Source organism: Carcharhinus amblyrhynchos, chromosome 22, assembly GCF_965287045.1.
Source record: "Carcharhinus amblyrhynchos chromosome 22, sCarAmb.v2.hapA, whole genome shotgun sequence".
NCBI lineage: Eukaryota > Metazoa > Chordata > Chondrichthyes > Carcharhiniformes > Carcharhinidae > Carcharhinus > Carcharhinus amblyrhynchos.
This window is the reverse complement of record NC_137345.1, coordinates 50,666-70,576: the sequence shown is the minus strand read 5'-3', so window position 1 is coordinate 70,576 and position 19,911 is coordinate 50,666. Positions and strand designations below refer to the sequence as shown.

Below are 19,911 nucleotides of genomic sequence, written 5' to 3'. Positions count from 1 at the left end.
AGAGTGAAGGAGTTAATAACTCCTCTTTGAAAGGAGCGGCACGGTAGCACAGTGGTTAGTACTGCTGCTTCACAGCTCCAGGGTCCTGGGTTCGATTCCTGGCTCGGGCCACTGTCTGTGTGGAGTTTGCACATTCTCCTTGTGTCTGTATGGGTTTCCTCTGGGTGCTCCAGTTTCCTCCCATAGTCCAAAGATGTGCAGGTTAGATTGATTGGCCATGCTAAAATTGACCCTTGGTGTCCAGGGATGCGTAGGTTAGAGGGATTGGTGGGTATAATATGTAGGGATATGGGGGTAGGGCCTGGGTGGGATTGTGTTCGGTGCAGACTCGATGGGCCGAAGGGCCTCTTTCTGCACTGTAGAGTTCAACGAAAATACTTCTCCTCTTCTATGAGAAAAACAGACCCCTATATATTCTGTCAGGTTGAAGAGAATCTTATCTGTTTCATAAATTATCTTTATGCTTCTGTTGGAAGTGAGGGAAATGTTGCAGCAAGGGAGATGGAGAGGATTGTTGTGATGACACAGTTTTGTTTGATAACATTCTGCACAGAGTTAGCCTCAGTAATGAGGACCACGGTTTTGTGTCATTATAGAAGTGCCTATGATTACACCTTGGAATAAAGAGCAAGAACACAGATTGCTGATGCAGATACTCTGAGCTGTCTACCATTGCCCATGAGCCTACCCTCACCACCAAAAATGGACAAAATCTTGATATGTCTTATGGTTACTATGTCAATATCAGCCAATCAAATTAAGGCTTGGACTTGGAATGATCCCACATTGAGCTTATTAAATGTTGGCTTACAAGAGTATCCGACACCGGAATTACAACCCATTGTGACCAAGTACTGTAACTGAGCTTCGGGAATGGTATTATTCTCTGGGGAGCCCTGGTAATTATCCCACATCTCACCCAAAGGCTGATTCCCTAAGGACTATGTCACGGCCATCCAGGGATCTCAAACGTGAAAATGTTAGTGAGAGGCTGCACCTGGTGGCCCGGAATAGATGGGGACATGGAGAAGATGGTTAAAATGTGCAATAAAATAACCAGAGGGCCCCAGCAGGAGCCTCCACGGACCCTGAGAATGGGTGTGAGAGCATACGGACTTCGCAGGATCACTTACGGTTTCAATGTTTCTGATACTGATCGATGTTCACTCCATGTGGATGGCTTCCACCGCTTTGTATAAAAACCATAGAGAGACTCAGACAGGCTGGAATTCTCCCAAAAAATTCCAAGTATCAAATTCACATGAAAACAGGAGTAAATCAAGTTTTTTCAGTGAGAGTTCAGAGAAGATTCTCCCAGGCTCTGCCTTCGCCGGGGACACATTAGTCCAGGTTCACTTGCCTTCATCCCCTTGGTGGTGGAGATCCTCAATGGGAACCAGATGTGATGGCCTCACTGCTGGGACTGGAGACCATTGAAAACCCCAGGTGGATGGGGACAGGGCCAGGGCAGTCCATGGGGCAGTACTAGCCTGGTACCTTGGCACTGCCTACTGGGCACTGGACTGTGCCAAAGGGGTGGGGCCTGAGGGGGGCAGGGCCATTACAGCCATTATAGGGTTGGGGGAGCCAGAGGTGTGTTCTATAATGGAATGGGAAGGGGAAGCAGTTTACCAGCTAAGCAATGACCCGAGGGTTGGGGAGCAGTCAGCCAGGGCGGCGGTCTGGGGGATGGTTATCAGCTTAGGAGGTGGTCTGGAGGATGGTAATCAGCTGGGGTGATTGGGGGGATGGTGGGTGTGATCAGTGGGAGGAGATGGTGGGGTGGTGAGGGAGGTGACAGATTTTCCACAGTATACCGGGAACATGGGGTTCCGGCGCAATGGTGCCCCTAGAGCTCAGCAGCCGGCCTCACAGGCGAGACTCCAGCCATCCCCTACTGGCGGGAATCGCACTATAACCTCTGTACAGCAGAGTGCCGGAAATTCCCATTACTTACCTCACTGAAGAAAACAGTGAGAAAACCTCCCATTTTAAACTTAGATTTTATTTGAGAAAATTCTGCCCATATTTGGGACTATGCAGAGTTCTATAGGACGTATTATGTTAAATACAAGCCTCAAGATCCCTTCGTTAAACAATTGCTACATTGATTTACAAATATCTTAACTTGTTTATTTAGAATGTGGGCTGAGTAAATGGGTTTTGAAATTTGTATAAGAAAGTTAAAGGGGGAGGGATGTTGAGTGTGGGGTGATAGTGCAACAGTAGTGGGTCACCTGTCATGAGGGACTAATGGGAACTGAGAGTGAGCGATCACCCCAGAGGGTAAAGCCCTGTATCAGTGCGAGTATATCTGGTAGCCGTGTAGTAAGCACGTAAAGACTGAGCAACTGCCCCAGGCAGCCGAGGGCCACAAATCCGGAACCAAGTTTCTCGTTATCAATAAAGACCTTTTAAGTCTAAATTTTTTAAAGAATTCATTAATGGGATGTGGGCAGCACTTGCTGACCAATTGCCCATCCGTAGTTTCACTGCAGAAGATTATGATGAGCTTCTTCTTAAATCGCTGCGGTCCTTGTGGTACAGATGGACCCAGTTAGGGAGTTCCAGGATTTTGACCCAACGACTGTGAAGCCAATGTATTTCCTGGTCAGGACGGTGAGTGACTTGGAGGGGAACCTGCAAGTGGTGGTGATCCAAGGTATTTACTGCTCTTGTCATTCTAAGTGGTAGTGGTCACATATTTGGCTAGTCTGTGAGATAGCTCTTCCAATTTTGGCACAAGTCCTCAAATGTCAGTAAGGAGGGCTTTGCAGGATTGACAGAGCTGGGTTTGCCATTGTCATTTCCGGTGCCTGTGTCGATGCCAAGTGGTCCATCCAGTTTCATTCTTTTTGTTGTTTCTTGTACTGACTGAGAATAACTGAGTGGCTTGCGAGCTCATTTCAGAATGCATGTAAGAGTCAGCCACATTACACGTGACTCCAGAGCCACAGCAGACTAGACTGGGTAAGGACAACAGATTTCCTTCACTGAAGGGCATTAGGAATATTTTTCTGACAATTGACAATAGTTTCATGGTGGTCATTAGACTTGTAATTCCAGATGTTTCATTGAGTTTAAATTTCACCATTTGCCATGGTGGGATTTGAACCCGGGCCCCCAGAGCTGGAGCTTCTGTTCTCCTCCAACTCTGCTTCCAACTTTCTGTCTAGTCTCTCCCTCCATTTATTGACAGCCTGCAAAATAGATTTTCAGTTATATTGTAAACCAACTCTTCCAAATGGAAGATAAAAGATTTATTTTTAAGACAAAAGAGAAATATTGAATGTTTAATCAAATTTCTCTCCTTCAGGTCCAATTGCTTCAGTTGCCTGTGGGAAGCTGGGGGATCGATGGACTTCAATTCTCGGGGCTGCCCTAGTGAGCGGTGGATTTCTTATTAGTATCCTGGCGACCAGTATCCTCTTCCTTTATGTATCTCTTGGTGCTATCGTTGGTAAGAAATGTTAGTTCTGCTTTTAAAGGTGTTCTATGTACAATGACCATACCTATCCTTTAGAATGACCACTCCTTAAATCCAGGAGTGCTCCAGTTGTTGAATATTTGGCAAAATTGACGAGTAACCTCGATTTCACTCTGTGATGAAATTTAAACGAATGAGCAGACTTGTACAAAAGAATGTTTTCATTTGCACTTCACCCTAATTGAATCACGGAGAAGAAACCTTTCTAGAAATCTTTGTGATAAACTGTAAACCACAACTTGCTTTATATAAAAACAGAAAATGCTAGAAAAGTTCAAGTTTAGACAGCATCTGTGGACAGAAACACAGCAGTTTAGAGTGCATATGACTCTTACAAGCTCTATGTTTGCATTTGATTTACACCTTTGAAGTAAAAATTATTCCAAGGCACCTGACAGGAGGGTTATAAAGTGAAATTTGGCACAAATCCACACAAAATAATCTTATCGCAATTAGTCAAAAGTTGGTCAAGGGGATAGGCTTAAGGGGTATTTTAAAGGAGGAAAGAGAGGGGTGGAGAGTTTTATGGAAGGAATTCCAGAGCTTGGAGTCCAGGCAGCTGAAGGCAAGGCTGTCAATAGTGAAGCAAGTAAAATGCACAACAGTCCAGACTTGCAGAGTGCAGAGGGTAATGGGCTAGAGGAGTTCAGAAGTAGGTAAGAGCAAGGCAATGGAGATTAACTTCAGTCTGATAAGATAGAGGCTGTCCTTGGTGAATTCACCACATTTATTAAAGAGTAACAACAGAAGACTAGTGGGAGCTGTCAAAAATAATTTAATGTAAAACAAGTTTATACGCAGAAGGTGCAAGAGCTCCACTTACCAATACAACAGCTCTGAACAACCAGAGCATCAAACTAAATGGGAGAAGAGGCAAAACTGCAAAAACTGCACTGACCCTGGCAACAGAGAAAGGTACAAGGAGCAACAGAAGGTGACAAAACACATAGAGGAAGAATGAAATTGTATTCGATGTTCAGGAGTGATTCAGCCTCTAGAAAACTGAAAATGGGGACACTTTAAATGAAAACAAGGAAATATTGAATTATTCAACTCCCAGAGAGAAGGTATAGCATTGGCTAAGAGATAGAATCCCCCAAAACTAACTGACTAGAAATATAATAATGAAAATAATGACATGAAGGAGTGAACAAAAACAGGAAGTTATTGACCAGTCAGCCTGACATTGAAATGACCAGACTGTCATTGGCATAAAGTGACTGAACAACTTGATGCAGTTTTTTTCTCACTTGATCCGTGATGAGAATTGTAGTGGGTGGGACAGGACCATGCAAAATTATGTTGACATCGGGCGAGATTTTCTGGTCTTGGGTGACACAAATCCCACTGATCAGAGATCCAGGATGGATTTTTAAGAATGACAAGCCTAATTTAGTTTGTGAAGTGTTGACCACAGTATTGGGTGCAGGATATTGATTGAATACTCATGGAGACTTTGAGAGACATTTGAAAAAGTTTCTCATAAGGCATTGTTAGCTAAAGTTGAAGCTTGTAGAACGAAAAGCAAGTTATTGACCTCGTCCAGAAATTGAGTGGCAGGAATCATAGTACAGAAGGAGGCCATTCAGTCCATTGAACCTACACTGATAATTATCCCACCCAGGCCCTAATTCCATAACCCCACGTATTTACCCTACTAATCTCCCTGACAATCCACCTAACAGGAAACAGAAAGTAGGGACAAAGGGTTTTGATGACAAACTATGAAGATTGGTGTTTGTCCATTGTCATCGATGAGGACCTCAACACCATTAGTCATTTTGAGGCTGGATGTGTCCGAAGATGACTGATCAGGCCAATTCGGGCATGGAATGTCCTGGCACATATTGGACAGACTTGTGTAGACAGACTTGTGTAGTTGTTGCGCTGATGGCTCTGCACTTGCACAGCTCGCGCTTAAGTTGTGCTTCAGCAATATACCTTGCTTCGTGAGCTTGACAGCCCTTGTGAATGAGGCAGCGCCAGGTAGGAGGGTTTAGTGCCAGCGTTTCCCAGGTGGTTGTGTCAACTTCAGGGAGGCTTTGAGTGCGTCTTTGAAACGTTTCTTCTGCCCTCCATGCGAGCTTCTTCCAGCAGAGAGTTCCCCAAAAAGGAGCTGCTTGGGTATGCACTCGTCTGACATACGGATGACATGACCTGCCCACTGGGTCTACGCTCTCATCAGCGGTGTGTGGACTGATGGCAGGCTTGCTCTAGAGAGAACTTCAGTGTCTGGTACTTTGTCTTGCCATCTGATGCGTAATATTCTGCAAAGACAAGTCATGTGGAAATGATTGAGCTGTCTGCATGCCTTCGATACACAGTTCACATCTCACAGGCATACAGGAGGGTAGTGAGTACCACGGCGCTGTAGACCTTCAGTTTTTTTGCTGGGCTGATTCCTCGACATTCCCATACAGTGGAGCGCAGTCTACCGAAAGCAGAACTTGCCTTTGCTATCCTGCAGTTAACTTCTGCATCAATAGTCACTGCTTGGGAGAGGGTGCTGCCAAGATAAGTAAACTGGTCCACTGCCTGTAGTTTCTGCCCTTAGATTGTGATTATGGGTTCTGTGTACAGTGCACGAGGAGCAGGCTGGTGCATGACTTCGGTCTTTTTAATGTCGATGGCGAGTCCAAAGTTGTCACAAGCCGTGGAAAATTTGTCTATACTGACGTGCGTCTCTGGCTCTCAGCCAGCATACAGGGCGCAGTCATTGGCAAAGAGGAAGTCTCTCAGAACAGTCTCTTTCACTTTGGTAATAGATTGAAGTCTCCTCAGGTTGAAAAGCTTCCCATCCATTCTGTACTTGAGGCTGATTCCAGCAACTCTGTCCTGGAAGGCATCATTCAGCATGGCAGTAAACATCAGGCTGAACAGTGTGGGTGCGAGCACACAGCCCTGTTTGACGCCATTGGTGACTGGGAATGCCTCAGGGATTCTCCACCATCCAGTACTCTGGCCATCATGGAACTGGCGTACCATCTGAATGAACTTTGACATAATCCTCCACAGGCCTTGTCGGCTGACAGTGCTGAAGGCTTTTGCGAGGTCAACAAAGATCGTGTAGAACTCACCATTCTGCTCCTGACACTTCTCCTGAAGTTGGTGCACAGCAACAATCATGTCAATAGTCCCTCAACCTTTGTGGAAGCCACACTGTGACTCTGGAAGCAGGCCCAGCTCCAGATGAGTGACCAGACGATTTAGCAGGACTCTTGCGAGAGTTTTTCCTGTGATGGAGAGCAGTGAGATTCCTCGGTTGTCTCATATTTGCCGATTGCCCTTCCTCTTGTAGAGGTGAACGATGGAAGCATCTTTAAGTTCCTGAGAAATGGATCCTTGCTTCCAAAAGGATGGGAACAACTCGGTGAGCTTCTCTAAGTGCAGGACCAGCAGCTTTGTAGATCTCTGTGGGTATGGCATCTGCCCCTGTGGCTTTGCCACTGGATAGCTGGCTGGCAGCTTTCGTGACTTCTGCTACTACCGGTGGGTCATGCATGGTGCTGTTGATATCGACCTGGGGAGTCCTGTCTATTGCCTCATCGTTGATAGATGACGGTCGGTTGATGACGGCTTCAAAGTGTTCAGCCCATTTCTGCAGGATCTGAGCCCTCTCTGTAATGAGAGTTGTACCATCTGGACTCAGGAAGGGGATCTCCCGAGAGACTGAGGTCCATAGAGAGTGTTGAGGGCTTCATAGAACCGTTTCAAGTCATTTCTGTCAGCGTATCCCTGTATTTCATCTGCCTTGGTGCTCAGCCGGGCATCCTGCATTTTACAGTTTATTCTGGACTGTCCTGCGAGCACTGGTAAAAGCATTTTTCTTGGCAGCTGAAGATGGGTCATTCTGACAGGCCCGATGGAGACAGTGCTTTTCAACAAGTAGAGTCTGTATCTCCTCATCATTCTCATCGAACCAATCATGCTGCTTGTGGGTAGCGGGCCCGAGCATCTTCAGCGCAGATGTATGGACATCATCCCTGAAGTGTTCCCAGTCATCCTCGGCGCTGCCTGCGAGGTGTAGGTCAGCAAGCTTGATTTCTAAGTCTTCAGCCAGTGCTGAAGCTATGCTGGGGTTCTTTAGCTTGGCCGCATTGATACTTTTCATAACCTTGCTTCCTTGTGGTCGCCTCTTGGGTCTGATGTGGAGCCTCATTGTCTCCAAAATGAGCCTGTGATCTGTCCGGCAGTCAGCACCACACATGGCCTTGGTCACTCTGACATCCTGCCTGTCTTTTCTCCTGACAATGACATAGTGGATAAGATGCCAATGCTTAGAGCGGGGGGGCATCCAGGAGGCCTTGTTACGGGTAGGCAGACGGGAGGTTGTGTTGGTGATGAGGATGTTGTGTGCTGCACAGGTCTTCATTAAGAGTAGGCTGTTACTGTTACAGTTCCCCACTCCAAGCCTCCCAATGACTCCCTGCCAGATTGCAGAGTCACACCCTACTCTTACATTGAAATCGCCAAGTAAGATCAGCTTGTCGGTACTGCTCACTGCTGATAGAAGGGCGTCTAGTTCTTCGTAGAACTTGTCTTTCATCTTGTCTGGGTTGTTCGTTGTGGGGGCATAGGCGCTGATCAAGGTGGCTTGACTTCTGTTCTGTAGCAGAAGCTGTAATGTCATAAGCCGGTTGTTCACACCCTTGGGTAGACTAGTAAGTTTCCGCTCTAAGCATTGGCATCTTACCGACTATGTCATTGTTAGGAGAAAAGACAGACAGGATGTCAGAGTGACCAAGGCCATGTGTGGTGCTGACTGCCGGACAGATCACAGGCTCATTGTCTCCAAAATGAAGCTCCGCATCAGACCCAAGAGGCGACCACAAGAAAGCAAAGTTATGAAAAGTATCAATGCGGCCAAGCTAAAGAACCCCAGCATAGCTTCAGCACTGGCTGAAGACTTAGAAATCAAGCTTGCTGACCTACACCTCGCAGGCAGCGCCGAGGATGACTGGGAACACTTCAGGGATGATGTCCATACATCTGCGCTGAAGATGCTCGGGCCCTCTACCCACAAGCAGCATGATTGATTCGATGAGAATGATGAGGAGATACAGACTCTACTTGTTGAAAAGCACCGTCTCCATCGGGCCTGTCAGAACGACCCATCTTCAGCTGCCAAGAAAAATGCTTTTACCAGTGCTCGCAGGACAGTCCAGAATAAACTGTGTAAAAAGCAGGATGCCCGGCTGAGTGCCAAGGCAGATGAAATACAGGGACACGCTGACGGTGAATGCAACTCCAGCATCACGACGCTCATCGCTGCCGTGACCGCTCCAAAAAAAAGTGTATCCATCTCCCGTTTCACTCAACTGACCTACGTTGGCAAGACGAGTTTCGCTCAGGACTGCAATGTCAATGTTGTATCTTGCAAGCTCTCTGGCAACTAAGGCTGTTCCTAGAACATAGAACATAGAACATTACAGCGCAGAACAGGCCCTTCGGCCCACGATGTTGTGCCGACCAGCTTTTAAAAAAAAACACTAACCCACTAATCTAAACCAATCCCCATTTCGTCCATAAACCTATCCACAGATCTCTTAAACGCCCCCAAACTAGGCGCATTTACAACTGCAGCTGGCAGGGCATTCCAGTCCCTCACCACCCTCTGGGTAAAGAACCTACCCCTGACATCAGTCCTATAACTACCCCTCCTTAATTTAAAGTCGTGCCCCCTCGTGCTAGCTTTCTCCATCCTAGGAAAAAGGCTATCACTATCTACCCTGTCTAAACCTCTAATCATCTTATATGTTTCAATAAGGTCCCCTCTTAGCCGCCTTCTTTCCAGCGAAAACAACCCCAAATCTCTCAGTCTCTCCTCATAGGACCTCCCCTCCATACCAGGCAACATCCTGGTAAACCTCCTCTGCACCCTCTCCAAAGCCTCCACATCCTTCCTGTAATGTGGGGACCAGAACTGCACACAGTACTCCAAGTGCGGCCGCACCAGAGTTGTGTACAGTTGCAACATGACGCTGCGACTCCTAAATTCAATCCCCCTACCAATAAACGCCAAGACACCGTATGCCTTCTTAACAACCTTATCTACTTGATTCCCAACTTTCAGGGATCTATGTACACATACACCCAGATCCCTCTGCTCCTCCACACTATTCAAAGTCCTCCCGTTAGCCCTATACTCAACACATCTGTTATTCCTACCGAAATGAATTACCTCACACTTCTCCACATTAAACTCCATCCGCCACCTCGTGGCCCAGCTCTGCAACCTTTCTAAGTCACCCTGCAAACTATGACACCCTTCCTCACAATCTACCACACCTCCGACTTTGGTGTCATCAGCAAACTTACTAATCCACCCAACTATACCCTCATCCAGATCATTAATAAAAATTACAAACAGCAGTGGCCCCAAAACAGATCCCTGAGGCACACCACTCGTAACCGAACTCCATGACGAATATTTACCATCAACCACCACCCTCTGTCTCCTATCTGCTAGCCAATTCCTGATCCAATTACCTAGATCACCCCCAATCCCATACATCTGCATTTTCTGCAGAAGCCTACCATGGTGAACCTTATCAAACGCCTTACTAAAATCCATATACACCACGTCAACTGCCTTACCCCTATCCACCTCTTTGGTCACTTTCTCAAAGAACTCGATAAGGTTAGTAAGGCACGACCTACCCGCTACAAAACAATGCTGACTGTCTCTAATCAATTCATTACTCTCCAAATAACTATAAATCCTGTCTCTAATAATCCTTTCCAAAACCTTACCCACCACAGAAGTAAGACTCACCGGTCTATAATTCCCAGGGAAGTCTCTTCTCCCCTTCTTAAACAATGGGACAACATTTGCTGTCCTCCAATCTTCCGGTACTATACCAGAGACCAACGACGACCTGAAGATCAGAGCCAGAGGCTCCGCAATCACCTCTCTTGCCTCCCAGAGAATCCTAGGGTAAATCCCATCCGGACCAGGGGACTTATCTATTTTCAAACCCTCTAAAATATCCAGCACATCCCCCGTATCAACTGCAATACTATCTATTTTACACCCCTGCACCCCAGTGTCCTCCTCAGCTACATTCATGTCCCCTTGCGTGAACACCGAAGAGAAATATTGGTTCAACGCCTCTCCAATCTCCTCCGGTTCCACACACAACTTCCCTCTACTGTCTGTAACTGGCCCTAACCTTGCCCTAACCAACCTTCTGTTCTTGACATACCTGTAAAACGCCTTAGGGTTCTCCTTAATCCTATCAGCCAAAGTCATCTCATGTCCTCTTTTAGCCCTTCTTAACTCCCTCTTTAACTCCCTCCTAGCCAATCTAAAACTTTCTAATGCACTACCTGAGCCCTCAAGCCTCATCCGAACATAAGCTTCCTTTTTCTTCCTAACCAACGAATCAACTTTTTTGGTGCACCACGGTTCCCTGGGCCTACCAAATCCTCCTTGCCTGACAGGGATATACCTATCACAGACCCGCAGTAGCTGCTCCTTGAAAAATCTCCACATCTCGGACGTTCCCAGTCCCTGTAATCTCCTAGTCCAACCAATGCTTCCTAATTCTCTCCTAATAGCCTCATAATTACCCTTCCCCCAGCTGAAACTACTGACCCGAGGTTCATGCCTATCCCTTTCCATCACTAAGGTGAACGTAATCGAATTGTGGTCACTATCCCCAAAATGCACACCAACTTCCAAGTCTAGCACCTGGTCTGGCTCATTACCCAGCACCAAATCCAATATAGCCTCACCTCTAGTCGGCCTATCTACATACTGAGTCAAAAAATCTTCCTGCACACTTTGAACAAAAACTGACCCCTCTAACGAGCTAGAGCTATAGCAATTCCAATCAACATGAGTAAAGTTAAAGTCCCCCATAACAATTACCCTATTACTTTCACTCCTAACAAGGATCGTCTCCGCAATCCTTTCCTCAACCTCTGTAGAACTTTTTGGAGGTCTATAAAAGACTCCCAACAGGGTGACCTCTCCTCTCCTATTTCTAATCTCCGCCCATACTACCTCAACAGACAAGTCCTCATCAAAGTTCCTCTCTGACACTGTGATACAGTCCTTGACCAATAATGCTACCCCACCCCCCCTTCTACCTCTTTCTCTACTCCGACTAAAGCATTTGTACCCTGGGACCTGCAACATCCATTCCTGACCCTGCTCTATCCAAGTCTCTGAAATGGCCACAACATCAAAGTCCCAGGTACTGGTCCACGCTGCAGGTTCATCCACTTTATTGCGAATACTCCTCGCATTAAAGTATACGCATTTCAAACCCTGCTCCGCCCCAACCCCACAATGCCGTGCATTGCAGTCCCCATCTATGCCCCCCTCACTTTCACCCCCTCTACTCAGGATCCCACCCCCCCTCTGAATCAGTTTAAACCACTCCGCATAACCTTCACAAATTTACCCCCCAGGATATTTGTTCCCCTCTGGTTCAGGTGTAGCCCATCCCTCTTATAGAGGTCCCACCTTCCCCAGAACGAGTCTGTCTGCTGTAGGGTTGTCTGCTGTAGGGTTGTCCAAAAGCGTACGTGAGTTCCAAGAGCCAATAGTGACCGGTGTCACCTTGTGTTTTATTTTGTTTGTTCGACCGCAAGGTGGGATCCCTGCCAGCCGTGGTAAACTGGCCAGGGTGTAGTGAAGCAGGTAATGTTTAGGACACCTTTTCTAGCCCCTTCCTCATTCTACGGAGGTGAGCAGTGTGTTCCTGAAGAGGGCTGCTCAGTCGTCCAGGTAGACGCCGAGTTTCGCTGCTGCTTCGATAAGCGGAAAACGACCGTCAGACCTGAGCCGCCTGTGTGCAGCTCCGTGACTACAGCTCCCAGTGTATCCACACCTGCTGATTCATCGCTCGCTCATCGCCACAGGACTTCAAGGGCTGAACAGAATGATGATGATGGTGTCGAGACTAGCACCTGATTTGGATTAAAGTGAGGGAGAGTTGCGCAGCATCAGCCTCACTCTCTCTTCCCAATTCCCATCCAGATCCGGCAGCAAGACAAGAGTCAAGACGGCTGGAGGTGGGACTAGGCGCAGTGGATGACCAGGATGTCTTCTGTGTCTTGTCCTGCTCTTCGTGTTTCACGACGCTTGCAGAGACCGCCTTCTTGACCATTGGACCTTCCTTTGGTCTCGTCCGCTCAATCTGCTGGAGTCTGACTTCACATCTTGGGATAGACATCTCCCTATTTCCCCGAGGGTTGAGACCCGTCGGCTGCCCTCACCTGGTTTAGCCGGCTTGTCGAGGCCGTTGCCCGGGGTGTGGCCCCTGTCGCATGCAAACAGCTACGGGGAGCCACAGGTGAGAGCTGAGTGCCAGGTGGGGACAAAGGGTGGACAAACCGCCCTGAAACATGTTCCCCCACCAAAGGTACCCCCCTCCCTGACACCCCAATGAAGATTGAAGTCCACAGAGATTTGAGTTAGTGCGTCAGAACTTCACAGCATTTATTAATATCTGTGATCATCTAACTGGTTGAAAGCGAATGGGTGAGGAATATCCTAGCCTTTGTTTTGGGTTTTGAAAGTGTGGGCCATTTGTCTGTATCCTGCCTGTTACAAACAGCCCATGGAAGATGTCATTTGATTTGATCAACCGATTACTGCAATGTTTGGGGTATGGTATTTGGTATTGTGCGAACATCTCTGAGTGCGCTAATAGCTACATTAACATCCAATTTAAGATGATCATTCCAGCTCATAAGATGATGTATTTACACTTAGTACAAGTGACTTATGTTCCTACACAGGGACCTGGTCTCTGAAAACAAAAGGAATATTTGAATTACATGGATGTTTGGAGAGCCTATAGTTCCCTGCTGCTTTCTCCAATCAGAGTCAACTTGTCAATCAATCAACATCCTCTTCTCCTGAGATATAAATCATTGAGAATATTTAAAATTTGCCATTCTTTGTACTTGTCCTGATGAGTGGATGACAAAAGGTTTTGCAACATTTCTTTTCAGTAATTTCATCGGTATATTCACTACCACCTTGTGAAGGGCAGTTAGACATGGGCAATAAATACTAGTCTCCACATTCCAGCAATGTATTCCAAAAGAAATGTTAGAACTTCAAAATATTAGCATTAGTATCCTTAAAACTAAAGAAATTGTTTTAACTTTTTTGCTATGTGCAAGTGGTTTGAAGATTAAAGACTGAATGGCCAGAGCTGGGAAAAAATTCTGATGGAAGGAGGGATATTTACAGAAACAATTTCTCAACATTTTATTCACTGTTTTGATTGGACTTTCCTGTTTGAATACAGAAGTTCAATGATTGAGGAATAATTCTTCCTGACTTCCAAAACCCACACAGCCGCGTGTGTGAGTAGATATGTTGGGGTTCCTGTACATAAGAAGCTTACACATGTCTGATGAATAAATTTGCTGTTTTGACTCATTACTCGGCAGAGATAGCCTTGTGGGATGAGTAGGCCAGAAGGAGAGCAAGATTCAGCCAGAGCCATTCAATTCCCCGAGGCCTGTTTCAGAGCAGTCAGTAAATGTCAAACACAAATTTTTCACACGCTGTCTGACTGAAGACTCAGAAAACACAAGTTGACACACATACTGAGCTGTGAACATTTGTTACAGGAATCGGCTTCGCTTTCCTCTATCAAGCGGCGACTGTGATGCACGCAAAGTACTTCAAAAAAAGACTAGCAACTGCCTACGCCATTGCAAGGTCAGGAATGGGCCTGACCTTTGCCCTTGCTCCTTTCACACAGTTACTGTTGGTAGAATATGATTGGCAAGGTGAGCAATATTTGTTTAATTTTATTCATGGCTAAAAATTAAATTATATCACACATTTTAAAATGAAGCCTTTAGCAAAGAAAACTAGTGGGTAAATTGGGGAGCGAAATGTCATTAATGGTAATTTCCAGCCTTTCTCTGGTGTTTGTGCTAAGGTTATAGCAGCAGCTCAGAAACTGGTAGAAATCTGACTCGTTATTGTACATGGCTGAGTTATATGAATTTTATTGACAGTTGTGTTTGGATGAGAAGACTTCTCTTCACAGAAGTTTTGGGTAACAACATTTTGGGAGCATCCAATTGCATGTTTGCTGTTGAATTGTTCACCATTGGCCTTTCAACAGCGTAGCCTGAGAAAGTCTTTCTGTAGAATTATAAACATCACAACAACCAAAACCAGGCACATTTTCCAGCTGCCATAGGCTGCTCAACACGAATGAACTTGCTTCCTTTCCAATAGTTCACCTCATTAACAAGTATTTTGTTTTCTGTAGATGCAAGAGATCTGAGATGAAAACAGTAAGTTTTGTCAACATTTGTGGAGTGAGAAACAGAATCAATGTTTTGTGTCCAAAATAACCTTTCTTTCCAAAGAAACATTAACTGTGTTTCTCTCTCCACAGATGCTGCCAGACTTGCTGAGCATTTTCAGCACTTTATTCTTCTGCCTTTTCCCCATAACCTCTGATCCCCTTATTAATCAAGAACCTATCTATCTCTATCATAAAGACAATCAATGACCAGGCCTCCACTGCCTTCAGCGGCAAAGAGTTCTACAGATTTACCACTGTCTGGCTAAAGAAGTTCCTCCTCATCTATGTTTTAAAGGTTGTGCCCTCTCGTTTGTTTTTCTGACTATGGAAACATCCTCACCACATCCATTCTATCCAAGCCTCATGATATCCTGTAAGTTTCAATACGAATCCCGCCCCCCCCTCCACCCTATCCTTCTAAACTCCAACGAGTACAAAGCCAAGTCCTCAACCATTCCTTATGCAACAAACTCTTCATTCCAGGGATCATTCTTATGAACCTCCTGTGGACCCTTTCCAAGGCCATTACACCACCCCCCCCCCGCCCCCCCCTTAGATATGGGGCCCAAAACTGCTCACAATGGATAGAGGTTAGAGTCATAAGGTTTACAACATGGAAACAGACTCTTCGGCCCAACTTGTCCATGCCACCCTTTTTTTAAAACTTCTAAGCTAATCCCAATTGCCCGCATTTGTCCCATATCCCTCTATACCCATCTCATCCATGTAACTGTCTAAACGCTTTTTAAAAGACAAAATTGTACCCACCTCTACTACTACCTCTGGCAGCTCGTTCCAGACACTCTCCACCCTCTGTGTGAAAATATTGCCTCTCTGGACCCTTTTGTATCTGTCCTCTTTCATTTTAAGCCTATGCCCTCAGGTTTTAGACTCCCCTACCTTTGGGGAAAGATCTTGACTATCTAGCTGATCTGTGCCCCTCATTATTTTATAGACCTCTATAAGATCACCCCTCAGCCTCCTACGCTCCAAAGAAAAAAGTCCCAGTTTATCCAACCTCTCCTTATAACTCAAACCATCCAGTCCCAGTAGCATCCTAGTAAATCTTTTCTTCTTCTTTTCTAGTTTAATAATATCCTTTCTATAATAGGGTGACCAGAACTGTACACAGTATTCCAAATACGGCTTTACCAATGTCTTGTACAACTTCAACAAGACGTCCCGACTCCTGTGTTCAATGTTCTGACCAATGAAACCAAACATGCCAAATGCCTTCTTCATCACTCTGTCCACCTGTGACTATTACTCCGAATGGGGTCTGACCCAGAGCCTCAGAAGTACATCCCTGCTCTTGTTTTCTAGGCCTCTCGACATGAATGCTAACATTGCATTTTACCTTCCTAACTGATTGAACCTGCACATTAACCTGATGAGAATCTTGAATAATGATTTCCAAGCCACTTTGTGTTTCTAATTTCTGAAGCATTTTCCCATTTAGAAAATAGTCTGTGTCTCTATTCCTCCTTCCAAAGTGCATAACCTCACATTTTTCCACATTGTATTCCATCTGCCACTTCTTTGCCCCCTCACCTAACCTGTCCAAGTCCTTCTGCAGCCCCCCTGCTTCCTCTGTACTACCTGTTCCTCTACATATCTTTGTATCAACTGCAAACTTAGCTACAGTGCCTTCAGATCCTTCTTCCAAATTGTGATTGTATGTTGTGAAAAGTTCTGGTCCCAGCACTATCCCCTGAGGTACACCACTAGTCACTGGCTGCCATCCTGAAAAAGACCCCTTTACTTCACTCTTTGCCTTCTGCCAGTCAGCCAGTCCGCTATCCATACCAGGATCTTATCCTTAACACCGTGGGCTCTTAACTTATTTAACAGTCTCCTCTGCGGCAAAGACTTCTGGTTGGAGATTGGGGACCAGGATGACCCTGGTAGTTCCTGGGGAGGGTGGAGTCACAGCAGAGTACGCAGAAAAGGAATCATGAGAGAACATTCCAGATACGTGATCTGGTATTTGTAAAAAATGTTGGGAATGGACCAAGTTGGGTCCTGGGTGTTGTAATGGGCAGAAGTAGCCCAGCGTCCTGCAGAGTTCAGCACAAAATTCTAAAAAAGCAACTTGGATCATTGAAGAAGGTGAGAGTTGGCTCGAGGGCAAGTGTTGCAGCTTATTCTAATTGCACAAGCCCCCAGTGTTGGAATTGGCCAAAGGAGTGAAGAATAAGTCAATTACAGAACCAGGTGCTGATTTCAGAGAAACCCCAGAAATAGTGGAAAGACAAAATACCGCAGATGCTGAAATTTAAAACAAAACCAGGGAATCTCAATGTGTCCGACAGCACCTGTGGAGAGAAAACAGCCGACGTTTCGAGTCTGGTTGATTCTGTCAGAACTGAAGATGAGGGATTATCTCGACTCGAAACGTCGGCTCTACTCTCCCGCCAGATGCTGTTAAATTTGCTGAGATTTTCCAGCATTTGCTGTTTTTGTTGTAACTAGTGGGAAGGGATGCGCCCGTACAAGGAGTCAGACTCGGAAAACCCAATCTATCTCTGCTATTGAATCAAAGCCAGTCGGGTGAAATCTCTCCCAGAGAAAGCTGAGGTCCCCGACAGACTGAACTGTCTTCAAACTATTTGTTATTGTGAATGTTGTGTATTGTGTAATAAGGGGGAGGGGTGTAACAGTGAGCCAACTGGAGAGTCATGTGACCCAATTGTCTGGGGGGAGGGGGTGGAGTGCATGAAGCCTGGGGCCAAGCGTGGGATTTTAGTGTCAGAATGGATGGTGGAGCTGAAGACGCAGATTGGAACGTTCTGTATATAGTTTGAGTTAATGAATAAATTCCTGTTGTTGTGAACCTGGTGCCATTACAACTATCACAGCCATGACCTTATTAAATGGTGGAACAGGTTTGAGGGGCTGAATGGCCTTCTCCAACACCTTGTTTGGATGTTTATATGGGATTCTGTATCCAGTTGGGTTGAGAGAGAGAGGAGCCGTGATTCTTCGAGGCCACCAGCCTCTGGTGTGTATTGCAATGACCCAGGTCAACTGGGCATCAGACCAGCGGTGATTCTACCAGCCAGACCCAATCTGGTTCCTGCCCTAATGGGACAGGAACCTCATTGATATTCAGAAATAGATGTTTTAAATGTCACTAGTGGGTTTGAGGCTGGATGATCAGGTCTCCTGGTATGATGCTGCCCCCTCTCTTCCCCCCTCCCCTGGAAAGCCTGGTGGGTGGGGTTTAGTAGAGGTATTGACAAAAGTGGTCCTGCCAGGACCCACCCTGAACAGAAGAGGGGATAGGGAGGTGAACGCTATGCCCATGTGCCCCTCTGCATCTGCTAGACTGCAGAGGGAGTGTTCTCCAGGGGTCGTGGGGTTTGGGTGGGCTTGGCCGGGTAGGGGTGACCTCCAGACTCTCCCCAGTGTTATCATCTTTCTGTCCTGGTACCAACCGCATCAATTCTCCAAAGTTTCCACATTCTTTCTACAATATAGTTAAGGCTGCACCACCCGGTAAAATATTAAAAACAAGAGGCTGGAAAATCTCAGTAGGTCTGGTAGTATCTGTGACGAGGGTAAGAGTTAATGTTTTGAGTCCAATATGACTTGTTTTCAGACTCTGCCACTCTGTTCTCAATTTGAATCTGGACTCTGGCTGGAATTTTACTGGCTGATTCCGGGGACGGGCGAGGCTTGGAAAACGGCATTCTCCGTTGGCCTCGGGTGGGATTGTACAAACCTCGGGCGGAAATGCCAGTAAAACTCCGTCCTCCATTTCTAAATCTGTGTATTTCTGTTTCTGTAACGTTGTCTGACTTTTCTCTGTTCACCAACTGTTCTTAACCTCATTCATACCTTTATTACCTTGAAAAGGTGACTATTCCAATACGCACTTGGCCATCGTCCACATTCTACCTGCTGTAAACATCGGGTTGTGCAATATTTTGCTGCTCCTGTTCTAGCTCTAACCAAGTCCCATTTACCCATCACTCCATGATGTGCACTTACATTGTGTCCTAGTTAAGCAAAACATTGATTTTAAATTTCTTATCCTTGTTTCAAATCTCTGTGGCTGTCCCTATCTCAGCCTCACAAAGCCTGACACCCTTATCTTGTTCTGGTCTCTTCAGCATTCCGAATTTTAATCTCACCACCATCAGACTCTGTGCCTGGACCATAAACTCAGAATTCCCTCCTGACCCCTCAACCTCTCCCTTCCTCTAAGTTTCCTCTTTGACCACCTTTGGTCAGTAGGTGGTGTGGAATTTTGTTTGGTAATGTGAAGCTTTGGGGTGTTTTTCTACGTTAAAGGCACAATATATATTCAAGCTATTTTTGTTGGTATTTATTAAATATAGAACATAGAATATAGAACATAGAACACTACAGCACAAACAGGCCCTTCGGCCCACAAGTTGCGCCAATCACATCACCTACCAACCTACAGACCTATCTATAACCCTCAATCTCATTAAACCCCATATACTCATCCAGAAGTCTTTTAAAAGACCCCAGCGAGTTCGCCTCCACCACCACTGACGGCAGCCGATTCCATTCACTCACCACCCTCTGAGTGAAAAACTTACCCCTAACATCACTTCTGAACCTCCCTCCCCGCACCTTAAATCTGTGTCCTCTCGTAGCGACCATTTCAACCTGGGGAAATAGCCTCTGAGAGTCCACCCTATCTATTCCTCTCAACATTTTGTAAACTTCTATCAGGTCGCCTCTCAACCTTCGTCTCTCCAGGGAAAAGAGTCCCAGCTCCCTCAACCTAACTTCATAAGGCATGCCTCCCAGTCCAGGCAACATCCTTGTAAATCTCCTCTGCACCCTTTCAATAGCTTCTACATCTTTCCTATAGTGAGGCGACCAGAACTGCGCACAATACTCCAAATGAGGCCTGACAAGGGTCTTATAAAGTTCCAGCATTACCTCCCGACTCCTAAACTCAATCCCTCGATTAATGAAGGCCAGTACACCATACGCCTTCTTGACCACCTCCTCCACCTGCGAGGCTGATTTAAGAGTCCTGTGGACCCGGACCCCAAGATCCTTCTGCTCCTCAACACTACTCAGACTTCTGCCCTTGATAGTGTACTCGTTCATCCCGTTGGTTCTGCCAAAATGGACGACTACACATTT

At 46.1% G+C, this 19,911-nt stretch overlaps 1 protein-coding gene across 3 annotated transcripts in view; it reads left to right on the top strand.

The window, feature by feature from the left end:
* slc16a4 (solute carrier family 16 member 4) overlaps positions 1–19,911 on the top strand; it is a 142,991-nt gene that overhangs the window by 75,741 nt on the left and 47,339 nt on the right. For all 3 annotated transcript variants that reach the window (XM_080209738.1, XM_080209741.1, XM_080209739.1), the window contains 2 exons: positions 3,317–3,460; positions 14,087–14,248. In XM_080209738.1, coding sequence (XP_080065864.1) covers positions 3,317–3,460; positions 14,087–14,248 — 306 coding nt within the window. The remainder of the gene's footprint in view (positions 1–3,316; positions 3,461–14,086; positions 14,249–19,911) is intronic.